This window comes from Apus apus, chromosome 1 (assembly GCF_020740795.1).
Source record: "Apus apus isolate bApuApu2 chromosome 1, bApuApu2.pri.cur, whole genome shotgun sequence".
NCBI classification, from domain to species: domain Eukaryota; kingdom Metazoa; phylum Chordata; class Aves; order Apodiformes; family Apodidae; genus Apus; species Apus apus.
This window is the reverse complement of record NC_067282.1, coordinates 145403934-145429971: the sequence shown is the minus strand read 5'-3', so window position 1 is coordinate 145429971 and position 26038 is coordinate 145403934. Positions and strand designations below refer to the sequence as shown.

The following is a 26038-nucleotide window of genomic DNA, read 5'->3' as shown; positions in this document are numbered from 1 at the left end:
CTCTTTCTTGGGTTTAAAGGAAGAACAAAGTAACTTCCCTCTAGTATCTCTGCTATGGGCAGCCTTCTGCTGCCACAAACTTGGCCTTTGAAAAGGACAATGGGCCGTGGAGGAGACGCCTAGACACGTGCAGCTCTTCTGACTAGGAGAAGTTGTGAAAGAGACTTGGAAATGAGTAACTGCTAAATTACTTCTTTTGAAGTCAGTTCCTCCACATGGAAGCTCACTTTTAATTCCTCCATGTACCCTGGAATTCCCCTAACCTGGGCTCATGGGGAATCCCATCTTCACTGAAACTGGCCATCTGTCGGATGTGGTTTGTTTGGAAATGAGATGTGGACTCTGAAAATTATCACAACGCTGTGTGCTTGTTGAGTCCTCACAGTTTGTGGGAGGCGTTTGCTGGTGCTTTGGCATGACTGCAGCTGCCCCTCTGTTCTTGAGGAACAGATCGGTATCAAAAGTACAGGGAATAGTTTGCATGCATGGGTGTTGCCGGGTGTTGGTGTTTTCAGTCTCTTTGAGAAACCCTGAAGTCCAACGCAAGCCTGCCATTTTTTTTTCCCCTCTGTTACCCTCTCCCAGCTTTCTGTTGATGTGCAACTCTTGGGGTGGTGGCAGCGGTAAGGGTTCCCTCTCCTAGCCAGTGCTAGGGTGTCTGCAGGCCTCACCAGCCCAGCTCAGGAGAGGGAAGGAAAGCTGACTCACTCATGCAGTACAACTTGAGAACCCAGCCTTAAAAATAAACGAAGGGAAAAGACTTTCAATGGGCTTGTGCTGCAGGATGTGGCAGCCACTTGGAGTTTATCGACTACTGAGTGTGGAGCTTGCTTGTGAGCAGGTGGGTAATGCCTAACATGAACAACCTTTGGTCTTAAACCTAGGTTCTTGAACTGTGGTCTCCATCTGCCTTCCTGATAAGGATATCGAGTTATCTAGAATATAGGAATGCAAAGCAGCATCAGCAGGTTTCCCAACTCCGGGTTTGTATCGGGTTCTTCGGAACATGTTGCCACTCTAGTAAACAGCCTTGTTTTGTTGTAAGAAGGCCAAAGAAAATAATTATGATAAATCAGTTTATATAAGGCCAAATCATGGGTTATAAAACATGCCCAGATTGTTTCCTGTTTGAATTCCTGCCTGTCTTTGTAAGGCAACCTCCAGTCTTCAAGAAAGAATGGCTTGGGTCAAATAATTAATGCTATTCCTTTGTGATTGATTGTTCTCCCTTTTTTTAAATATTGTGTCCCTTTGTAACCACAATGAATAGATCTGGCTTCATCTTGTAATCTTAGATGCAGGCTGGTAGAGACATTCTCTAAGTCTTATTCCCTATTTCAGTGCATAAAGAAAGTTCATGTTCTGCATTTGTTTCCTCTTTGACAAGCTGAATAAATTGGTTTATTATTTGCTTTTATTTTAAGGCGGGATTTCGAGCTCCACAGTGATTCTTGTGATTCTCTGAACGTTCTCTAGTTGTTCAACATCTTTTTTCTGGAAGTTGACAGAATAAGATTGGAGCCTGGCTGTGACCAGTAGCAGCTGCATCTGCCACACGCATGGAGAAAATGCTTCACACCCCTCTGTCTTCTGAAGTCCTCAAACCCATGTACTCTGGGCTGTGTAGACAACACAGACTTGTGCAGCAGGTTGTGTGGTAGCCATGGAGCGGTACTGCAAAACTGTAGCTGGGGATTGAGCCTGACAGGGCAACTTGTTCTATACGTGAAGCCCCATTTAAGGAAGACCAAAAAACCTCAAACCCTAAATAAAGAAAAAAGGCAACACTTTGGCAGTACCATGACTTCCTATGACCTGACCTTTTTGTGACTCGCTGCTTCTGCTGGTGCTGCAAACTTCAGTAGTGCTGACTTTTCCTCTTAGGTAAATGATAAAATATTAGAGTCTGGGTCCAAGAACTGATCCCTGTGTGAACCCACTGAAAACATGTGGCACAATCAGCTGATCTGTGTTTTGCATCTGGAGATTTGTCCTTATCATACTAAATGTGGCCTGTTGACTTCATATCACTCTGGCTTTGTTTTGCAACCAGGTCAGTTGCCCTACATGAGACAAGGAATATTAAACTTGTAATATTATTACAAAAAGAGATTAAATTTAAGAACCTAGATTATCAGTTATTGTGGAATTATAAGCATAAATTAGGTTGCTTTCTCTTTTGTTCTTCCCTTAGCTAGGAATGAACAGTGGGTAGGTTAACTTGCTGTTACTTTGGTTGCATTGTTTACACTTAAATATTTTCTTTATTTTTTTTTAGTCCATCATGATTGTCTCATACTGAAAATAGTTTCAAGAGCTCCTGTTTGATGGAGGTTTTCTAGGTCTGCTAATTAAAATGGCCAGCTTTGAGGAGCTGTTGGTTTTATATTCCTTCCATTATTGTTGGGAAGAAGAACATGTCATTACCATCCTGTGGGATGGCTGTATCATCTGTTCTCATATAAAGAGCAGTAATTCAGAACCACCCCCTCCTAGAAATATTCAATTAAACATTTTGATCTTCCTCCCTCCCCCTCCAATAACTGCAGCCAAGCATGGCCTGATCTATAATTAACATTCTTCTGGGTCCTGACAAACTCAGAAGCAATCTTTTTTTCCCCTCTGAATTGTATTTTCTATTAACTCTTTCTTGTTTTCTAGGTTCTAATTCATGTTAATTCTCATTATTTTTTTTTTTTTTCATCCAGTAGCCAAAATATGTAATACTTAAACTTTCCATGGTGGGCAGGGTTGTTTGCCCAATGTGGCTTTCTCCTCACTTCCTGTGGTGAGGATGTCAGGGGTTTTGCTTTTGTTTTTTAGGCAGGTGCTGGAATATTCCTAAGTTATTTACAGTCAACATTGATGCATTCCTGCTTAAAGACCTTCTCTCAGGCTCTCTTGGTCCTCTGTTTTATGGGAGCAGCTTGAAGAACTTGACCATCTCTTTAGGCCAGCAGAGCATGGGCTGGAGGAAATGTTTGTTGCAGGGCAAGGGCTGGACTGCGCTGCCTGATGTTGTGGTGGCACCCATCCCACAGTAGTGTGCCTCTGTCTTGCTGAGTCAGATATGCAGGAACCTATTGAGTCCCTTTTCCTTCTTGAACCTGCCTTTTGAATGAGGAAGAATAAATGAGAGTAGGTCCATGACAGTCGTGAGAATTACGGCATTAGGATGGGCAATTTTAAGTGTCAAGGCACAGAAGTCAGTGATACTTGGCAAAAATAGACAGCTGGGGATGGAGAGAAAGTTGTTGCACAAGCTTAGTATGCTGCTTCTCTTTTGCAGGTTTATTTTACCCTTTCCAAACACTGTGACTTTCCCTCCCTCTTCCTTTGCTTTGCCTCTGCACCCTTGTTCTTCTGGCTCTGCTCCTCCAGGGTCTTCACCTACAGCTTGTGGCTTCCCTCCCAGTTCCTCTCATCTTCTTTAGATCCTGCAAGTTGATGAGTAGCTTAGACCTCTTTCATCTGCTTGAGAGCAAAAGTTTGGAAATGGAAGGTACAGGTGGAGGAGGGGGATGCTCTAAATGAGGGAGGGCTAGTGAAGCTGAAATGCCTGTTCATAGCCAAATGAGGGCAAAGCAAGTTTTAGAGTCTCCTCTGTATTATGAGGACTTGTGAGGGGAAGGAGCCAGCACACGCGTTACTAAATAAGTTGTTCCACTAGTCCCTGCATCTCTGGAAAGAAGCATAAAGAACTAAACACATAGCTTTGCTTTGTTTTGTTTTAAGACCTTGTCTTAGGATACAGATGTTTCCAGCTACTGCTATTTTGGGTCCTGAACCTTAATCCAGTACTGCTCTTAATTATTTTTTCTTATGAAGTTGACTGAAGTAATGTTTTCTGGCACTGTGACAAAAGGCTTGTCATAGGAAATTGGAATACCAGCTCTCAAGTATGAGGTGCCTTAAAATAATTTGTCTAGACAAATACTGTGCATACTTTCGAGTGTTATTTATTTGATCTTGTTCAAGTCCTGTGTCCTTGTTTCTTTTCTCTCTACAGCTTTCAGTAGAGCTTCAAAACTAACCTGGCCTGCCTTTGACAGGAGTATAGACCAAGTGACCCCCACTGCTCTCATGGTAACATAAAATGAAGTGCATCTTTCCTCAGAGGTATGATGCAAAATTATTAGTGCTGATAGATTTACTGACCCATACAAGATGAGGTGCCAAAACAATTTCTGTGGGTTTTTCTGCAGAATTAGGGCTGTACAAGTGCAACGAAAACGTCCTGAAGTATCTAACCTGTGTTACAGGGTACCACTGGAGGCAGCTTCAAAACTCAGAGCTTTTTGCTGTGGGACAGGATTGGCTCATCCAAAGGAGCTCTAGTGTCACAGTTCAGGTAGAGACATTCTTCCCTGCTGGTGTTGTCAACAAACACTATTGCTCTGCTCTTCCTTGGCTCCCTGTGCCAGTAGCTGGTTTGACATGAAGTGTGCTGCAAAGTTGCAAGCTGAGAATGTTTTGACAGTTTGGGACAGGAAGGCTTTGATTATGCCTGCTGTTGGCAAAGTATTAGCTTTGTATGCATTGACAGTGTTTGGGCTTTGTGCAAGTTTTTGGGAAGGATAAGAGAGATGTTAGATCAAAACCCAGGATGTTTCTGCTGAAAGCAAGGTGTAGAACTTATTTACTGTAAAGGGGTTCTTTAATGTAGTAGTTTGTTCCACTATCTGGTGAGATCACACGCTGGAACATCAAACCGACTTTTTTAGTACGTGATACTTACTTTATGTGTAACACTCAGTGAAAGAAGTACTGAACACAAAGTCCTGCCAGTGTTGTTCCTCTTTCTGCCCTGATAGTAGATATTTGTCTGATAGAGAGGGCAGCAGTTTCAGCTGGGCAGGGTCTAAGACCCATGGCTGCTGAGGTCATTGCTACTGATCCTTGAGCTCTGAATCAGGCAGGGGAGTTTACCTCCTGGGTAAGGTGATAAGACCTATGGATTTCTTCACATTTGTTGTGCAAAATCACTTTTTTTTTTCCTTCCTGTGCACTCAAGCACGTGCCTCTTGAATTCAAGAAAGGGTTATATGTGTATAGTGTTTTTTCTTTTTAAAACCCTATCTGCAATTTTAACCATTATGTTTATGAATATTAGGCAGCATTTATAAAAGCTAATTCGTATTTTCCATTTAGGCCTTTGAAGAGATAGTGACTCTTCCAAAATTTAGAGTGCTTAAATAAACATTTAGGAGCTTAAGTTTGTGTCCTTTATTTTCAAGCCTCAGCCTCCATGCTTCTACTCTTAAAAAAACCAAACAAACAAACCCAGCAGAACACCCCCAGTACTAAAAATAAATCTATAAAACAAAACCTACTAACTCTTTAGTGAAATAAAATGCCCAGTCTCTCCGTAAGCTGCCAATAGTGATTGTGAAGTCTTTCTTATTTCATAATAACAAGACAGCTTTAATTAAAGAGCTGAATTTTAATGAGTGGTGTGTGGGTTTGCAGCCAACATTAGGAAAAAGAAGGAATGATTGCTCCTGCAGGCTGGAAGCCTGCCATTTAAACTTTGCAGCCATTAAAGAAGTAACATTGTTGAAGAAGAAAACAGCAACTTTTCTTTTAAATGTCAAGTGTCCTGTCAGTCAGGAGTGGCAGGCCAGAGCTTGCAGCGAGCTCTGCTGATGGAGCAGAAGTTTTTTCCTACCTACACTGCTCACTAATTTAAGGTCCTCCTTTGAAAGATACTGGTTTGGTCCTCAGGGAGAAGGCTGTTGTGAACACTTTAAACATGAAGCAGCTATGCTGCAGAGCATCTGCATTCTGCAGGAGGACCCCTGCACTAATGGGCACCTAGATGACTAATTATGATTTTGCTGGGCTCTCCTAACAACATCCTGGCACAGCCTGCCTGCTGGGACAGTTGTATTTCTGGGAAGTTGTGCCCATGGGCAGAGGCTGTCAGCTTCAAGTGTTACTTAACACATGGGAACTGTGAGGAGACCTTGCAGGGTAAGCAGGTGAGTGAACTGCTGCTGGCCTGCAGGGCAAGTTACAGCATCTCTGTTTTAAATAACTCCCTAGATTGTGTGGTGCTAATCATCCTTGAGGAGAGGGTTTTGTTTCATTGTAGGCCAGCTGGATAATCCTTGTCACTTCTGTCTGTAGTTATCCTTTCCTCCTTCCTTAAGGTTATCTGGGAGTTGGACTTGATGATCCTTATGGGTCCCTTCCCATTTAAGATACTACATGATCTCTAAAATAGCACAAGATTAGTGGATTCTTCTTAAAACATAGGCATTGTGTTGGTTATGCCCTTTACAAAGGGCTTATCTGTGCCCTTCAACAAAGGGTACTGTTACATGAGGACCGAGATTTAATTTCCCTTTCCATGGTGAGGAAAGAGGGTAAATGAAACCAAATGCAGTGAACCCAAGTGCTGTAAAACACGGCTATAATGTTGAGATCTATCTGTACATGTTGAAGAAAATGGAGTAACTGTTTTCTTTCAAAAGTGGCTGTAAGTTAAACCAGCTGTGCAACAACAAAATGTGTTAGTTATCCTTGCTGCTGAGCTCTTGGGCACCAAACAAGACCATAAATGCCCACTGATGAATTGTAGAATTTGTACACAAGGTTTCAACTTGTCTGAAAATTTTCTTTCACTGCTTTATTTTTTAGTTACCCAGATGACACCAGTTAGATGTAAAGCTTGCAGTAAGTGAAAGTTCCTTCCAAAGAGCCTGAAGGTGTACCTGGGGCATAATCCGGCAAATAAATATTATCTCACAACAAATATTTATGACTGCCATTGCATGCCTGGAGCATAGCTGGGGGCGGGGGGAACCAAGCACAAAGCAAAAAACCAGCTTCATCTGTGCATTTCTTCACTAGATAGTTTAAAAAAACACAACTGGTCTTTAAGTATTTTGCCTGAGTCCAAAAATCATCAGAGACATGAGTGACTAAGTTTTGGAAGCTGGGCTGACCCTCTCTGTCTAGGGTGAGTCACAGTGGCTGGAGGTGGCGGGGGGAGGCTTGCCCCTACCTTTGGAAGCTCATGAAAGACAGACCTGCAAGGCTTGTCTTGCAGCCTCTGCAATCACTGGTGGTAAAGAACTATGACCTTGCTGCTCACTGGGTGAAGAGAAGGGCATGGGGAGAAATAATGGGGAGCTTCAGTTTTCTGTGGATCTATTCAAGCTGGCAGCCCAAGAGCTGACTTAGGAGGCAAATGAAGTGCATACCAGTGAGCCTGGTGTAAGGGATAAAAAAAATAAGGAGAGAAAAAAAAGAAGTAGCTGAGGCAAAAAAATGAACACATCTGACCTGACAGCATAATCCAGACACTTACTTGCAACACAGAATTAATAATGTATTTTGAGATCTCAGCCAGGGATCCAGATGGGGGGAGCCTTGTTGAAGGGCTTCCAGCTCACTGACTCACTGCTCTGGAGTTCTCACCCCTGTGACTCACTCCTCTCTGACTTTGGCTCTTTTGGGGAGAGGGTGGGAAATAGCAAAAAATGTGCCCAGCCTATTGAAAAGTTAGACTAGATCCAAGAACTATGCACTGGGTGAAGGGCAGGGGAATGTGAGAAGGATTTTCCTATTTTATATGACTCCCAAGAGGCTTGGGCTAGGAATGAGCAATAGCATCCTTTTATCTGATTGCAAGCAGTGAGCTTAAGAGACACTGAACTTCATGGTTGTTTCTTACCGTTGCCTTAACTGCACAAGGACTTTTTTTTTTTGCTGTTTTTCTTTCTTTGTTCTTTCAACCCATATTTAGTCCTGGTTACTATAGAATTTAGTTTTGTTTTTTAATTCTCTTTTTAAATCCACAATACTTGTGTGGTGTTTTTTTTTTTCGGGGGGAGGGGTGTTAAGGAAAGTAAAAGAATATTTTAGAACAAAAACAGGCAAAGGAGTAAACATGATTCTTGAAAAATCCCCCCAATTAGTTACAAATAAATACATCTCTTCTTTGCTGGTTGTTGGTTTGAAATACTTGAGTGTTTGCAGTGGAAGTGTGTGCAAGCATGTGTGCATAATGGGGTGGATTATAAGATTTGCTCAGCATGAACTTCAGCATATTCAACTGTGTAGCCTAAGCAAGTCAGGAAGATGTGGGGATTTAATTACCATGTAAATCTATTAGCTCTGAATTTCCTGGGATTTGTTTTGCTGATGATGCAACCTGAATATTATTCACATAGTGGTTTTTTAAAATCCATCCAGTTTTTTTTTTTTTCTAATGCTTAAAATGTGTAATTGCTAGTGTGAGACTCCAGATGATCATATCTGCTGTTATCTCTTCAGTGTTTTCAAATACCAATTTCAGGTTACTCTTCCTGCAGATGAGGTGATTTCAATGTAGTTAATGGCTAGACAGTAAAGAGCTTTATAGTAGGGTAAAATAATTGAGCAACTAATTTCTCTGTGATTTGGGTTTGATTTTTACATTGTGGAAGATGAACACCTAGAAATCTGAGGTTCCCTGTGTTTGCCCTTGGCAAGTAAATAAGCCAGAGTAGTGTAAATCTCTCTACTGAGTTATCAGCATGTTTTAGGCATGACTTGGATGACTGTTTACAGTCCTCATCCTCACAGTTTTCAGCTATGACTGCATCTAAGACTCTTAACCTGCCACCGGAAAGCTCTTCCAGCTATTTTGGTCCTGCATCAGGCTGAGAGGGAGGATCTCTGTCTCCTGTTTAAGAATGAGTAGTTAGATGTGCCTGCAGTTGCGTGCTCCATACTCTGCATACTTGTGAGACAAGGGGTCTCTTGGCAAATCAGATTTCAGCCAATTCAGATGTGATTGCATTAATCTTTTCTAATATTTGCTGCCAAATATAGTTGGTTCCCCCTCACCCAGATTAATGCATAGCAAAGGTAAGCACCCTTGTATACCAAACTATAAGGTGCAGCCTACTGCTCTCCCACTCTTTCTCCCTGTGGAGATGTTGGTCTTGTCTCTCTTTCAGCCCCCATCTTTGGAATCAATTTTATGGAAAAACACTGTCTTGCTGCCAGGTTGTCCTTCATTTCTCATGCTTGGATCTGTACCTCATAACAGTGATGTATTGACACACTGTGTGCCAATATGAGGAGCTTTTCTTGCAGGGCATATGTGAGGGACTTGCAGAGGGGAGGCTGCAGGTGCTCTGTTGGTAGCTCTTCTCAAAGCTGACAGAAGTGATAGAAGCCATGGCTGAATTTGGAGAAAAGCGAGTGGTGGCTAGATTTCCCTGTTTCAAACAGAGAATTTCTAGAAAGGGAAGAAGCTGAGAGAAGTGAAGTACCTGAAAATCTTCAGAATTTGTGTTTGACTATTTGAAAATTAACTGATGTCTAGATGCCAGTGAGTACTGAGAACAGTAGTTTTGGTTGTTGGAAGTTGGTGCACACTGACACCTCCAGTCCATCACCGATGAACTTGCAAGAAGAAAGTCAACAGCATCACTAGAGATATGGCTGGAAAGAAAAAACCTGCTTTGAGAGTCTTGGGGTTTAACCTTGTGTCTGGGCATGCAGAAATTCACAAACTGCTGCATTGTCATCATTGGTAAGCTTGTCTGTGCCATCCTCCACGAGCAACATCCCTAGGTGTGATTCTTCATTAGCTAAAAAGGGCAGGTCTCTGCTCCAAGCCCTTATGAGTAGATGCTGCACTTGCAAACCCAGGCAGAGCTGATGGCAAGGTGTGTGATGCGTTTTACAGCTCTTGCCATGCAGTCATGCCTGGAGCTCAACCCATGAAGGCTGACTGGCACATATGTGCCATCTTTAATAACTGATACCTTGCCTGAATGCCCCAGAGCTTGAAGCCTTTTGTTAGCAGCTGTGACTCCTACTGAGACCTCTTCAGCTACCATATAAGCAGCTGCCAGATGTCTGTGAAATATGTGCTTGATTCCTTGAAGAGGAGATAGTATCTCCCTGTAGCCACTTCTTCATCTGTTTGATGGTTTTAACTCGAAATGCTGTCTTTTGTGATATTTTGTGTTTTACTTCCTACGCACCTTTTTTATGCAAGCCACAAAACTGCTGCTGAACAAATTGTATCCTTTTATCCCTGTTACCATAATGTTAGATGAAATGTTGGGGGAGAAGGGACAAATTCATGCCTGTGGTACATGTTTACTTCCCCATTGATGGTGGGTGGTTTGTGGTTTCCCCCTCTCCCCCCTTTTATCCTTTTTCCTCTTTTTCCTCACTTTCTTCAGGAACACGGCCTTGTACATTACATGTACTCTGATTCCTTTGATACAGAATTAAGAGTGCAGTCCTTGCCTCTCTCCCCCCATTATTGCTGCTCAAGCCTAATAAGAGAGAACGAGCAGGCAGTGTTGTACCTATGGGTAGATGGTGGGCTTCATTTTTATCCCATGAGTGCCTGTGGGTAGAAGGAGTGCTCCTACGTGGGCAGTTCCACTTGTGGAGGGGGGATTGATCCCTCCAGGATGGGGAGATCTCAGGGTGATCCAGGAGGGAGCCTCTGATTCCAAGGAGGGCAGTATCTTCAATTTGCAGGTGATTCTCACCCTGTTGTGTTGCATGAAGGCTGGCTTGCCCTGGGCTGATTGGAGAGGGCTTGCTTTGCTGTGTGCCAGGCTGCTGCAGCCGCTTCCCTCTGGGGTGGCTCTGGGGGAAAGGGTGGGTTGTACTGCTACAGTTGGTGTGTGGGACTTGCAGCTGATGCAGTGCGTTTCGTGGGCTCAGCAAAGCCCGTCGCTTGTTTAATAATTTAGATATAGTTATGAAATGTCATTTGGGGCTCTTGACTTGTCTTCATTGCTTTATTTAGTGAGTTCTTAGAAAGTAAATTTTCTGAACCCAACTGTTTAATTTTTAGTCATTGTAATGTCACATCTTTAGACAATTGAGGCTGGTGCTTCTCTTGTCTGGCTTCAGGTCATCTGGTGAAGTTAGCACTGCCATGCACCTAGCAACACCTGAGTCTCTGTTTTGCTTTGGAGGTGTTCATTTGATCAGATGGGGAAATAAAAACTTTGTCCTTTAGGCAGAGCTGGAGAAAAGGGCCTTTGTCTGGCAGAAGCAGGCAGATGCTGTGGAGAGCTGCAGCCAAATACTACTTTTGAAGAGCTATCCAAAATCCACCATGCACCTGGATATAAGAGCTCTCCTCTGCTTGCTTACCGTGGGATGATGTCTGTACGTGTTTTGTGTTCGCCCAAAGCACCCAGGTTATAGGCAGGAGCAAATGTCCAACCAGATTGATGGTGAAACTCCATGGGGCTGCAACCTTCTCTCTGTAAACAGGAGTGCTGCTGTTTTGTCTTTTCAGTGTTCTGGGGAAAGGGGAAGTGGAAGATAAGGTTATATCTGTCCTGAATCCATGACTTTTTACAGGGGCTAAAATCCCATCTGAACACATCTCTTTGCTATGTAGAGAGAATAGTTTAATAATTCAAGCAGGCTCCTTGTACCAACACGTCTGCAACTAGTGCTGTGGCTGCCAGTGGGGTGTGAGGATAGCAGGGAGCTGGCAACAATGCTGTCTACAGAGGTATTTAAAAAAAGAAAAAGCACATTTTCAATGCAAGTTCTCTTTTCTCTTTGTTTGTTTTTATTTGTTTGTGTATTTTTTTAAAGGTGAGCTGTCTGGGTGAAAGCCACAAAGAATTTATTTCTTTGGCAAACAAATACATACATATATATATATACACAGGTTCTAAGGGTAAAATTCTCAGTTTCCTCCCTAAATTGCCCTTTCCTGTTCCTGAGTGCAGGGGTGGTTGCTGCTGTATCAGAATTGAGGGTTATTCTGTGGCTTCCCAGCTCTGGAAGCGGCTGATGACCGACTGCTAAGCTGCATTGCGGAAGCAGAGAGGGGAGTGCAGGGAGAAGGAGGTTTAGCAATGGGAGAATGTGCTTTGAAAAGACAGAGAGATCAGCTTAGGTGTAGGTGAGTTTTGAGGAACTGGAGGCCTAACTACCCCCAGATGGTTTCATCTGTAGCTGCTGCTCAAATGCCTTTTCTTTTTTAATTCTCTAGACAAGTGCAGCTGCTTTCAATGAGACTATTGTTTTCTTAGGTAAAAAAAAGATATCAAAGCAAGCTAGCCTGAAGCCTTCATTGCAGTAGAGATGTGTATAATATATGAAAGATTCCTGTAAATCAAGTGGTGGTGGGTTTTGTAATCACTGAGTGAATTGAAGTCTAGATCCCTAGAATCATCTGTTCCCTGAGTTCAGTAGCTGTGCAGTTTGACCTGTGGCAATTATTTGAGGCTTCTCTATTGACTAGTATTCAACGTTTTATCACAGACCATTAAAAAGAAGATTAAATATTATAATGAAATTAGAGAATAATCTTTAAAATTGATTGAACATTTATTTGCTACCAAGCAATTCTGTTGTAAATGCAGATTATTTTCTTCCTCACAGCTTGCAGCTGCATGTGAAAAGCAGAAAGCACAAATGTTGATGCGCATGTTGAACATCCTTCCCCACCCCAAGGTCCACTTTCTCTCTAGTTTTGGGAAACAGAATGTTTGTTTTCTTCTTTGCTTTTCTTGTAGTGGTTTTAGGACAATTTGTCATTCAGAGAGGAAAAAACACAAAACAACAAAAATAGCAAAACAACTAATGTATCTGATTTTAAACAAATGGAATAAGTAAAATAACATTTGATAGGAATTTCTTTCAAATCAAAGCAGTACTTTCAATCAAAGCAAATACTGAAGCAGCCCTATTTCAGCATCTAATAGTCATCAGTCAGAATAATGCATGCAAGAATTAGAAAGCAGGATATGTTCTAGCCAAATTTAGGGAAATATGCAAACAAATATAACTGATTTTCACCATCAGCCTGCATGAAGAGAAGTGTAGAGATTGTGGGGAAAAAAATGTACCTAAGAAAGGCATTGATTCTTTATAGGTTCGACCTTGACTTCTGTTGTGCTTGAGAAGCATTTCTGTCCTTTATTTACACTTTAATGTCTGCTTACCCTCTTTTACTCACTGTCTTTATTGATGCACCAGGGTCTTCAACCAATCTTGAGAATCCTTTATTTCTTTTTTTGCATAGTGGGGAATTGTAGTTTATACTTTTTTCCTTACAGATATTGGGAGGCTGCCCTGGATTTGAAGTGTGAGTGAGTCCTCAGATATCAACATTAAAATAAACAAGGTTTTCTAAGGTGGTCATGACCCTCTTGCTGAGTCATCTGAGAGTTTGTTTAGTAGTGTTATCATTTACAGTAAATAAATACGAGGCTGCAAATCTGTTTTGCCATTTGTAAAGGCTTTACTTTAGCTAGGTTGCTATTCCAGCATAGCAACTGTGGTCCTCTGTTTATTGCTTTATGTTTAGTAAATATTTTCTTTTCCTCAGTGTCAGAATTGACTGAAGCCTTATTAATTTTGAAAGAAGGCACAGTTTGCATTTGTGAGCATCTTGGAAGAGGTACTCAAACTTTCAGGGGATGTTGTGAGAGCTGGCTATGCTCACCATTTTCCAGCATCAGGCTTCAAGGCCACAGGTACTGCTGGAGCTGTGAAACGTGCGTTCATGGGGGTGTGAGCACACCACTTCCCTCAGGGTTTTATACAATATTGACTTGTTTAATTCCTAATTTAACTAACAGGAAGCCAAATCTTGAATTTCAGTGTTTGTTTCTGCAGGAGAGAGCGAGATGAAGAGCCAGGATCAATACTGCTTGCAAAAACAGAGCAAATCAAACAAACTTAGACTTTTGTAAGATCATGCCACAGTTGACAAAGACCCCTATATGAGATCGTAGATAATGCCTGGTTGTTTAGAAATGCTCTTTGCAATTCATTGTACAAGTATTTTTGTACAAAACCAGAATTCTTTGTGTGATTTAGATGAGCAGAAACAGTTTCTTGCAGTGCAGTTTCTTGGTCTGTCAAAGACGTAATCTTCTGACATTGGAAACAAAAGCAAGAAGAGATGCAGAGTTTTTGGCTATTGATGGGAACTGTATTGGAGTCTCAGGGAAGTAGATTACGAGATTTGGTTTGTGCTCTTTTTGAATAAGAAACAAACACAAAGCTATCCTACTACATCTAGACATAACGTGTGCTGTCAGTGTAATAGATAAAGTGGTAATTAGCACTGTTTGTCGGGAGCTTTAGCTCTGGGGCCTAGAAACTTGATATACTCTCATCCTAGGTGGAATGTGACTTCTAAAATAGATACATAAATCAGCCAGGAAACCCATTTCATAGCAAGTGTGTCAAATGGCTTGGGGGCAAGCATGAATTTGTTTTCCTAGAGTGTGCTCTATGTTCTCCACAACTAAAATATTCATATTTAGTGTCAAAGTCGGTGTGAGTGTGTTTCCTTTTTCTTCTCTGCTTCAGTGAGAGTTAATCAAATATATTCTATTCCACACACAAAGTGTTCTGGTGATAAATTCTGTAGAATCTTCTACACTGTCTGGGTGAAATGTGCTTTCCCATTTTTGGTGCCATGCTGTAGTGAATATCTTTGCTGGAGATCACAGGCTTCAGGAGATGACTTATGCTGCTTCTGTTTTCCATTTTCATGGCAAGTTAATCACAGACTCTTCTGTTGTAATGTATGCCTCTGAGAGGACTTTTGTTCTAGCTGTAGCTCTTCAACTTGTAGTGATGGGAGAAGGAGGTCATTAGGCAGGGCTGGTAGATCCTGCTGCTGACTGGCACGGATGCCTGGTGCAGATACTGGAATTGTTCTGATCAATGTTCTCCTGTTGTTGGCATGACAGGCAAGGAGATGAACTTTTTCTCCCCTTTTTATCTCCACAGCACTTCACAGAGTTCCTGGATGAGTTTTCACCAGATGTTCTAGGCCAGCTCTTGAATGATCCCTTCTTGTCTGAGAAGAATGAAATAATGGAGGTGGAACTGTCTCCAGCATCTCCAGCGCCCCTCATCCAGGCAGAACACAGCTATTCCCTCTGCGGGGACTCTCGACCCCAGTCTCCCTTGACCCACATCTCAACAGATGACAACTTTCATGAAGGTAGTACATCCTGAGCCCTTGTTCATTTGTCGTGATGATGCAGTAATGGAATGTTTCTAGTGTACCGATGCACTTAAGGGTGCATGTGAATGCTCTTTGCTAATTGACATGCCTACAATGAAATCACAGAAAGGATTTGTTTGTTTTAAGTCTGCAGGAATTGTGAATAAAGAAAAGTGTCCATAGACAAGGAACTTGTGCTCAGCAGAAGCCACTAACCTTGCACTGTAAACATTTTAAATTAGAAGTGAAGTGCCCAACAAAAAGAAGTGGGTGAAGGGCCAGAAATACACTTGCTTTCATATGTCTGAATCTGTGGTTGTTTAAGATAAGTGGAAACTGATAAACCAAATGAAGACCACCATAAGGTCTGGGTAACTGTAGAACAGGACATGTGAGGAAAGAATGAAGTGAGTTTTGTTTGGTTTTCTGCAGAGAAGACAAATGGGAGATCTTAGAGCTGTCTGATGGAAGGGTGCAGAAAACTAATCTGGACTCCTCTGAGATATGCAGTGATAGCACAAGAGGTAATGGTTGCAAGGTGCATTAAAGAAAGTCCCAGTAGGGTGTTAGGAAAGTAATTTTCACCATGAGAGTGGGTCAGACATGTGAACAGGTGTCCAGAGAGGCTGTGAAGTTTCCATCTGTGGAGATATTGAAAGGTGAGCTGTGCAAGACCCTGAGCAACCTGATCCAAACTGGCCATACTCTGAATGAGGACTTGGGCAAGATGGTTTCCAGAGGTCTCTTGAAAGCTACATATTTTCCAGTTTATTAAAAACAAGCAAATCTTTTAAACTACATTTACTTTTCATTAGTGAGTATTTGAATCTTTCTGGAGCTTTTTTTGCAAAGTGAAAATCAGGTCATCTTATTTATGTTTCTAAATACATTTGTAAGGATGTAATTTCAGTTGCTGCCCTGGTCTTAAAAACTTTTTGCTGTAGTCCAAGGGTTTTTTTTCCTTTCTGTAAAAAAAAAAAAAGCAAAGAAGAAAATAATGCCCATTAAGAACTGATTGGTGATCTTGTAAAGGCATAACTGCAATTTTATAGATTATGTGGTTATGGGAAATGGTGATGCATAGTGAATAATTAAAAACAACAGCATTTTTCGCAGTTAATTCAGCAGTTAAAAACATTTGGAGGAGGAAAAAGGGAAATGCAGAAATTGTGGGAGGAAGGACCCAACCTAATTGCTCTGGTGTGAAGATGGCTGCTGGCACGTAGGGGAGTTTAAGGTAAAAGCTAGTGGTTGGCACTGGTCACTATTAGGAATAATCACCATGACAGACTTTAACTCCTGATGATTGGTTTATTTCTTCAACATTAGCTTTACAGTGAACAGCAGCAGAGTACTAAGCTGCATCATAATAAAAAGGAGAGAGATTAGTGCTTATGACTAAGCATTAACAAGCTAAGCTGTTTATGGAGATCCTTCAGGATGTGAGTTTTCAAGGGCTGGCAGTTTTTTAGTCCAAAGCACTCACTTAAAACAAGACACTTGTTTTTTAGATATTTTACAAGAGGACAACTAATAAAATCTGTGATAAGTCTTTTCAATGTGAAACAGGCTTTTCGGAGATTATCTGGAAGTATAATCTACATAAAGCCTTCCCGTTTTATATGTCCTAACTGTTTTATGTGGAGATTTTTAAATTAATACATGCAGGAGATATTAATTGTGGCTGGAGAAACAAGCACAAGAAACTTTGAAAACCAGGCTTCTCTGGAATGCGACAGGGAGAAGCTTCAAACTAGGATAAAAGTGAGAGGAGCTTCCTTGGGGGAAAAATTCTGAAAAATTCATCTTGCTGAGGCAACTGGGTAATTAATAGAGCTCTAGTCAAATGGTGTTTTAAAAAGCCAAGAAACATTAACAAGTGGGTTTAAAAATAGAAAATTAATGGAAAGCATTTCATCTTCTGTTCACTCTGCAGTGTTTCATAAGAGATGAGGAGGAGGAGTTGTACTTGGTGTTTGGGATTTTATTTAATCTTAACACTGGAATTGTGCTGGCCACCTTTCAATACCTGTTGACTTCGAAACAGTGAAGCTTAGAGAAATACCTGAGGAAATTGCAGAATTACAGTTAGCATGGTGGTCTGATAGATATTCAAAGGTATCACCCTGATAATTTTTCAGTGCTTGAGTCTGTGAGAGCTGGAGAGGGGGTTTTTGTGGGTGGTAATGCTGCAGGATCTGGCACTGAAGACTGAAGCATCTCTCTTGTTAGACAGTGGAGGTGCACAGTGCTCCTGACAACTCCAGTGAATGCCAGTTGCCCTTGGTGGTGTAAAGGGGACAGGTACTGCCAGCACAAGTGTTCTTTTAGGGAGCAGGAGGTACAGGGTATGGAGGAAGAGGCCCACATGCTCCAGTGTGATCCTCCACCGCTGGGAAACTGGGAGTGATTTGACGGAGTGGCAGGGGCTGAGAAACAAGGTAGGCTACGCAAAAAATTCACATTCTGCAAATAAGCACCCCACTGGGCAGACTGGTGAGCTTACAGCTGTCGTGTTTTCATGGGTTTTCCACAGTGAGGCTTTGTGATTCTGCCCTGCAGGACTGGGAGTAGAAACAGGCTAGTGAGGAGGCTCATGTGTGACACTTGCATGCGTGGGTACACACGTGCTGTGGACACGTGTGGCCCTGTGTGCCTGCAGTCAGCAGTGCGAGGAGGGATGCCACAGAGCAGTTCAGCTGGCTCTGGATGCTGTTTCAGTGCTTTGCCCTTACCTCTAGAGGACTGAGGGCCTGGTGTCCTGCACAAAGCACATGGCAAACAGGCTTTGTCCTCATTTTGCAGTGAAGTCAATGATGCAGTGTTTCTTTTTTGTAGCACTCTTAGCAGTTGTCCTGGCTGTGGGCACTGGCTGGCTGTTTCCAGGGTGTGCAGAAATGCCATCCCCTCCTAGGCTAGTTTGTGGGCAGGCAAAGACAGGGGACCAGCTAGGAGGAGGAAACCCCAGGATTTTCCAGAGCCAGGCCACTTAGCCCATGTGGCTAGGGAATGCATACTTGGAAGCAGTGCTTGTTACGGACCTTATTGTCACTATCACACCAGCAGTGACTCTGTTAGTGTGAACTGGAGCTGCAAACTCATTTCAGCAAAGCCAGATTTTCGGGTTGCATGTGTCAGTGCATGTTGAGATGCAAACTGGCTCCCGGTGTCACTTCTAGCTTGGTGCGTGTTAATTGTGAAAGGCTAATGGGCCGCTCAGCCCTCGGGTGCAGCTTCTGTGCCGGGAGCAGGGCAGGCAGCTGCCCAAGCCTGTGCCAGCCCGGCCTGCCAGGGAGTCATGCATGGCAAAGGGGAGGATGGTGAGGGACAGGGGGTGGCTTGTGTCACGCGGGTCTGGTGTCCTAAAGGGAAAAAAGCATCTGCCTGCCTTCAAAAATAGCCTTAAAAACTGGCGTTTGTTTCCATGGCAACAGGCCTGTTGGAGGTGGTGGGGAGGCAGGAATGACAGCTGGGGATGTGTGGCTCGTCCTGGGGCAGGGTCCTGCTGTCTGTGGGCCCAGAGTGACCACAGCCCTCGGTCCCAGCCCCACAATGCTGGGGCCAGTGTGCTGCCACCAGGCTGGCCCCCTATCGTGTTGCTCTGCTACCTGCTTTTCTGCCCTTCTCCTTCAGTCTCTGCCAACCTGTTGGAGGAGGGAACCAGAATTTAGGAGTTGTCTCCATCTGGTTCAATGGCATCCAGTGTCTGCAGCAGTTTTCATCAATGTATTCACAAGTGCGGGGTCCCAAAGCATGGGTAGGCTGAGGAAAGAGTCCATTGTCTTTGGTTAATGATCTTCAAGACAGGTTTAAGCTCTGCAGTGTTTATTCCTATCTTTTGTTTTTTACCTCCTCCAAGTCTCTGACAACCTTACTGAAAATGTTATTTAATGTTTCCTTTCAGCCATTACGGTGGAGTGGATGTTTGCCCTGACTCTGTAAGCACCCACTGTTTCAGAGGAACAATTAACTTCTGCTGTGATCCATTCTTGTTGGCTACTACCTGGCTGTTAACTGCAATTTCTACAATTGCTAAATTGACCTATTCATGTAGTTGTAAATATTTTACAAAGTTGTTGTATTTTTTTAAGGGCTGGGAGAGTCAAACCTGACAATTTCATAAGCCTGAGTTTGATTCTTCTGAGAAGTCCTTTTAGCCTAAAGGTGAGAATACATGTAAGCGTCCAGAAGCTCAAGGTCCCAGCATTGGTTTTCCCCAGTTATTCACTTTTCTGTCTTCACTGTATTGAGGCTATTTCTCCAGCTTTGTACAGAAGAACTTGTCTGAATATTTGCAGGTCATTGTGTGTGGGGGGTCTCTGAAGGTGTCAGTCACTAAATCTCCAGCTTATGAAAACATTGACATGAGTAACTATTTTAAAGCAGATGTGTGCAAGATGTCTGGCATTTAGTTGTTTGAGTTTCCCCTCTGAGAATCTATTGTTATATTCAATTTGGTATTAAAGTTTTAATACTAAAGATACTAGAGAGAGAGAAAGAGATATTTATATGTCTGACCTGTAAACCTGGGGAGGGTTCCAGGCTGTAACCTGAAAAAGGTGGCTGTGCACCAGGTACCAATGAGCCACATCAGTTGTGCTGCTGCCTCTCTCACAGCAGGTTTCTGTTTTCTCATTGTGAGCCCTGGGATTTTTGGAACAACTGTAGAGTAGCTGTGGAGAAGCACAGTGGGTAGCTGCGAAGTGGAAAATGCTTCTTGGAAGGAAATGGAAGAAGCTGGGAGAGGAAGCTGAGAGTAGGGCTGATGAATAAGGGAGACCTCTTGCTGAGTGTCGGGACCTTTTGGGGCACAGGTTAATTTGTGACTGTTGTAAACAGGAGGAAAAAAAAAGCTTTATTTTCTCTTACAGTTGGTGCATGCCTGTTTTCATTTCTCCAGTCTCTGCAGACTTTTCCAAAAGGGAGGGCTGTGGGTCAGACAGCCATGAGAAAGGCAAGACCTGAGTTTCAGCAGAGGCTATGGTTAGCCTCCTGAGTGACTTGAGATGCGAGTGTAAGGCCCTTCCCTGCTCTCTGATGCATCATCTTGTCAGCTGTGGGCACAAACCTTAGGACAGTGGCTGCCCCTTGTTCTAGATGTGTGAGAACTATAGGTGAGAACCAAGTAAGTGCAAGTAATGCTGAGGGGCTGCTGTGCAGCAGGAATGCAGAGAGATCTATGTGGGTTTCTTTATCTGGCATCAGCTCAAGTGGTGGGGGTGATTGGCTGTGGGTATGTGTTTGTTTTTTGTGTGTGCTTTTTACTTTGTGAGCTTGGCAGGGCAGAGGCAGTGGACTGCTGACTAGTCATCTGAATGTTTTTTCTCCTCAAATTGTGGGCAGGTGGCTGGGTGCATTCCTTTCCATGTCCCCCAAGGGCTGCTTTTGATACTAGTCATGGTCCCCACCTGCCCCTCCTGTTCGTGCTTTCCTGCTCAGGAATGCTTTGAAGTCACATTTGGATCTGAAGTGGCTTGCCTTGGCAAAAGGTTTGACAGAGTGATTGCAGAAATGGTATGTTTCTGTTTTATGATTGGCTGTGCCAAAACTGAGGCTGGCCCCAGAATATAGCTGATATTGTTATTGGGGTTTTTACTGCTGAGGTTATTTTTTCCTGTAACGTGCTTCTAAAACTTCAATTATCTTTTTGAGCTTTGAGCTTTAAGCTTTAAGCTTATCTCCCTACAGATTTAGAAAAAGACAAAATCATATGAATAAGAAACCCAAACCAAACAACCAAAACCTCAAAAACCGTTGTAAATGGCTTCCACTTCCCTGGTGCAAATAGCCCTTCAACAATAAATCCAGCCTTTATTTTAGGCAGTGCTTTGTACAGGAAAATGCTTTTTTATGTAAGGAGTCTGTAAGTAGTAATCAGTGTCATGTGCTGTCTCTTTGTGTAGATGAACCTGTGGGCTTGAGGCTCAGGGTAGTCTTCATACATTTAATAGCTATATCTATGTCTATCTAAATTATATGTAAGTATGTACATTGTGTATGTGTATATATATATATAAATAAGTCATATATATATAATATCTTTAATATATGTAATTAGCTTACTATATATCCTATTTTAATGTATTGGCTATGTATGTGTTCACTGTCCTGCTGCTCTTTTTCTCCAAATACTGAATTAATGAAATGTGAACAACAACAATGGTAACTACTCTGTCGTGACTTTAAAGAAGCTGAAACTGGACAAAGAAATTCACTTATGTTTTGAAAAGATGCTGTCAAAGTAATACTGGTAATTTTTGCAAGCACATTCCAATGCAACTTTTTTCCTGTGTGGGTTTTTAAATTTTTATGTGCTTATTTAAGCAATTATGAGGAAGCCATTTGGTGGTGATACAATGTATTTGAACAATTTTTGTGTGAAAGTGTAGCAGTCAGCCTCTGAAGTTTTAAAGAATCAGAAGACTTTTGACCTTTAATATGTATGCTCAAGGTCCAAAATTTCAGTAGGGTGCTCCAGATCAAGCCTTCAACTTCTGCTTGGGCAGCATTGTCCAAAAAACATCAGTTTTGATTTAGAGGTGGGTATTTTGGTGATTTACTTATGCTTACTGTTAATAATTGACTACTTTATTTGCAGTCAGACCTTCTTTAGCTTCCAGTTCCATGTATGAAATCTCTTTATGGGCTTTTTTTCCCCTGTTGGAGTAAAGAACCATCTGCTCTCATAAACCTCTTTCCCCAGGTGTTTGTAGGCTGTGATTAAGTTCCCTCTTCATTTCTGCTTGGATATTGTTTAAATTAAATGCACTTGATTGGTGTTTCCCAGTAAGGGATATCTTCTGGACATTGAGCTATTCTTGCAGTTCCTTTCTAAACAAAGGGACATTTACAGTTCCTTTTCAGAACTCAGTGTGAACTTTTCAGAGCCACAGGAGCTCATTTCCTAGGAATAGTTTCCTAATGATGAATATTAGGGAAGAGCTCCTCCCCCTTCCAGTCCTCCTGTTCCCGAAACCAGTGATCTCATTCTCATTTAGCTGTGGTGTTGCACTGGGACTTCACGCTCACTTGGTTATGTCATGTGAGCATCAAGTCCTTTTTGTGTGCTTCAAAGCCTGATTGCTGCCCTAACACAGATAGGCCTTCACAACATGTGTGTAGGGTGTGGGAAGAAAAACTCAGAAGGGTGAGAGAAAACTGTTACATTTGAACGAAGTGCTTCTGGGAATAATTTTCACATATCTTCAAAAGAATAAAATAAATCATAGGACATTTAATAGTATTGGGTGTTCAGGCTGTAAATTCAAGCTACCACTTCAGTCTGTGCCTCACCATATACAAAGACTGCTATAAAAGTAACATTTTTCTCTGTCTAAGCAAAATAATAAAAACCATCAAGGACTGTATCCCAGCTGACAGCTATGCTTGTGTAAAGTCTAAGGCTGAAGAGATGTTGAAGCAGAACCTGTAAGCCTGAGACATCTCTTGGCTGGTTTTGTGTGACAAAATAATTCGGATTGAAAGCTGTCAGATTTTCCACAGGAAAGGTGGTATTGACCCTGGTTCTTCAGTTATGGGAGGAACAATGTGTCCTTGTTTCTATCTTAATAACTTTGATAGCAATACAAATAACATGTGAATTTTAGAAGGACTCTGTGCCACTCAAAGCAGGGCTGCAGGTACAACTGATGATCCTTTGTTAGGAGAAAGGCTCCTTCTGCTGTGTACTGTGATTACTATTTATCACTGCTGCTCATCTTTGCCCATTTATTTAATTTTCCCTTCCAGGCACTTAAAAAAGAATCCCAATGTCTGGTAGTCAAACAGTATCTCCTTTGTCAAGGCTGTTTCGAGAGCTTCAGTTTCATTATTTGTGGTGGGAGTGTGTGTGCATGCTGGGAGGGGGAAATGCCATCTGGAAAATCTGTAAGAGAAACTGTTTGTCGATGAATGTGGGCTCTCACCTCACGGAGGAGAGGGGGGTAACAGCAGTGGCGTTGGAGTTGAGCATTTCAGGCATGATAAACGGAGCTTGTGTCTGCCAGGGGGTGTTATGTGAACCCAGAACTGGGCACCAGGAGCAGTGTGAGTCCAGGGGGAAGACAAGGAAGCGGTTATTCCTTCAGAAAGGTCCCACTTGCCTTTGGAAGACTGGGAAAGCTCAGACTGCAGAACTGGGAACGCTGAACTTCCCTGCAAGCAACATGTCCAACAACATGCCCAGAATCCATACATCAGCAGAGGCCCTTTTGGGTTTGTGGTGGGGTGTTTCTGCTGACAGAGAGTGAGTGGCCATTTGCACCGCAAGTTGTGAGCTTCTTCCAGGAGGTGTTTTCCCCATGCAGTTAGCCAGCTCACAGTTTGCAGTTGTGTTTCAGGGGTGCAGAGTCAGTAAGCACCCCTGGATCCTGCTGCTAGCTGCATAGAGGCAGCAGCCTCAGAGGTAGGATCTAGGCAAGGGCCAAATGCTTGTCCAAAGCACAGGTTTGCAAACATGGACCCTTGGTGCAAGTTTAAGCACCATCTGAGTCCAAGTGTCTTATTAACATGTGATGAACCGAGTCTGAGACTGCATACTGTTGTACATGGCATGGCTGTGCAGAAGCCATGTAGGCTGTGCATCCAAGCCCTGTGGTTCATGATGGCAGTGCAAGGTCTGTCATGGATGAAAAGGAATTAGTTGAATCCCTTTTGCTCAAATCTATGGCACAGCTGAACATGGGGATTATTTATAAATGCTTGGCTGGAGAGCAGTTTGACAGTTTGCCCTCTCCAGGATGTCTCTTTTGATACCTGTGCAAAGCACATTGGTAGCCTCTTGTGGTGCCCTTAAGTTTCCAGTTTTGTCTTTCTCTAGCTGTTCTATTTGTTGCTTGGACAGTGAACTTTGAGGAGGCAAGGGCTGCCTCTTCATCCTGCTTATACATGCAAGGATATCCCTTGATGCTTCTACAGGTCTTATGTGCAGACTGATTTCCAATGGCATGCAGCACATGCATCTGTTTTCTGTGTGATTACAATCTGTCGTGGTGGTATGGGTTGTTTTTTTTTCCTTTCAAGATTAGGTTCAGTGCTATACCCCTCATGTGGGTTTGTTTACTTAGTGGTGCCTTCTTCCTTTTTACTGCATGGGAAAAAATGGTGAAAATAAATTGTTTTTTATCCGAATACTTGCATTCTCAAGGCCAGGTTGGACAGGGCTTGGAGCAACCTGTTCTAGTGGAAGGTATCCCTGCCCATGCAGGGGGGTTGGAACTAGATGATTTTCTAGGTCCTTTCCAATGAAACCATTCTATAATTCTGTGATGCTGTCTACTTTGAGGGAACGAGGGAGAAATACAGAGTGCATCTCTAATTTCATTTATTTAAAAATACACAGCAACTCACTGATGCGACTTGGTTATCTATGCAAAAAGTGTCTTGTTAAACTATTTAATGAATAGTGCTGAAGTGTGTGTGGGGAGCAAGGGAGATATTTTTAGTCACTTTATAAGCTCTCTTTCTCTGTGCATCTGTCACAGAGGGTGAAATATAGTCAATACTGGAGAAGATTTACTTTTTCTCAGGAGACAGAGGAGGTGGTCTGTTGGACAAGATTGAAGCCTTACTTGGGGTAGACAATTTAAAAAAAGGAAATAAAAACTTGCTGGGAACTCTGATTTTAAAAAAGACCGTATGGTTGAAGTTTTTTTGACATTATTTTCAACTAATCCTACCCTGCCTTCCCATAATATTATGTGAAACAAGGAAAGAAGCAAGATATTGTTGTTCTTCAGGGAAATACCAGTATCCTAAAAAGCTGCGCATGGTGTTGTTTAGACACTATATTTATTTTGAGATATATTTATATATAAATACAGATATATTAAAATACTTTTAAATAAACACAGAAGTAGTATATATTAATTCTGGCATGTACAAACACAGCCCCTCTTGGCTGTGGAGCACTGAAGTCCATTTCTGTTGAAAAGTGTCATCATAATATAAGTGGTGAGCAGCATAGAGGGATTGACTGGGGTGTGTTGGCTGTCCAAAGCCAAGCACTTGTGGATAACTCAGCCTTCGTAACGGACTTTAAAGACATTTGAGTTGCAGAAGTGACTGCAACTGGAAGCTCAATCCATACTGTGTTTTGATAAAGTATAACAACAGCACTAAATAATTTGAAAAATCCAATTCCAAGTGTCTTTGGCCATTTTAATTTACTAGATACTCTTGGCCCTAATCTCTCCATGGCTCACTTGAATTTTCAGGACTGCTGTGGAAATTAATTCAGGTTGGTGAAGCTTTTTGATTGTGCACTAGGAGGGAATTAATAAACAAATCTTTGGGAACAGAATTTAAATTGATTTGGTAAAGGAGAGATGAGGCTTTGCATGATACAATGATAACAGCAAACCATGGTCTAGCTCCTCGGTTAGGGGAGTGCTACTCAGCACGTCGGGTAAGGCACAAGTTCTGCAGAGAAATTATTAAAACATTTGTATTCTTAGGTATATATAACATGCAAAAATATACTGAATTAAACCTTCCTTAGTACTGCCCGGGTTCTTTGCAACATTAATGTTTGGTTGACGTAGTCTACATGTGGAATTTAAGCTGTTGCACATAAAAGCATCAGCTGGGGTTTTGCTCAGTACTTGTGTAGACTCTTTAAATGACAAATTCCATGTGCCAAAATGCCTCGCATTTATGGACTTATGAAAGGGTAGGTGAAGGGGAGTGCTTCTCATGTAGTCATTGTGTGACAGAACTCTAAAGTTAATAGGAAGTTTCAGCAGGGGTAAAGAAGCTGGTATCATTTATTCATCAGCCAAAATGTTGAAGCCTGAGATTTCTAACAGCCAAAGTGACCATTTTTGGAATGCAGATTTTCTTAGCCCTTTGAATAGACAAATCTCTTGTTCAGGCTTTCTTCTCTTTATATCTGAATGGTTTGCAGCATATTTTGTCTCACCTTAGAAATGAAGTGTTGCCCTGTTCATACACAGCTAGAATGTCATCACCAAGATAATTTTGTCAGCCTTTTGTTTTGGACTCTGTCTCAATAGTTCGTGTGTACCTCCTGGGTCATGTGAAATAGAAATTGAAATAGACTCCCCTTCAATTTCT

General features: G+C 42.2%; 1 protein-coding gene across 3 annotated transcripts in view; it reads left to right on the top strand.

The window, feature by feature from the left end:
- CREB3L2 (cAMP responsive element binding protein 3 like 2) overlaps positions 1 to 26038 on the top strand; it is a 75480-nt gene that overhangs the window by 28014 nt on the left and 21428 nt on the right. For all 3 annotated transcript variants that reach the window (XM_051640657.1, XM_051640648.1, XM_051640668.1), the window contains one exon: positions 14746 to 14962. In XM_051640657.1, coding sequence (XP_051496617.1) covers positions 14746 to 14962 — 217 coding nt within the window. The remainder of the gene's footprint in view (positions 1 to 14745; positions 14963 to 26038) is intronic.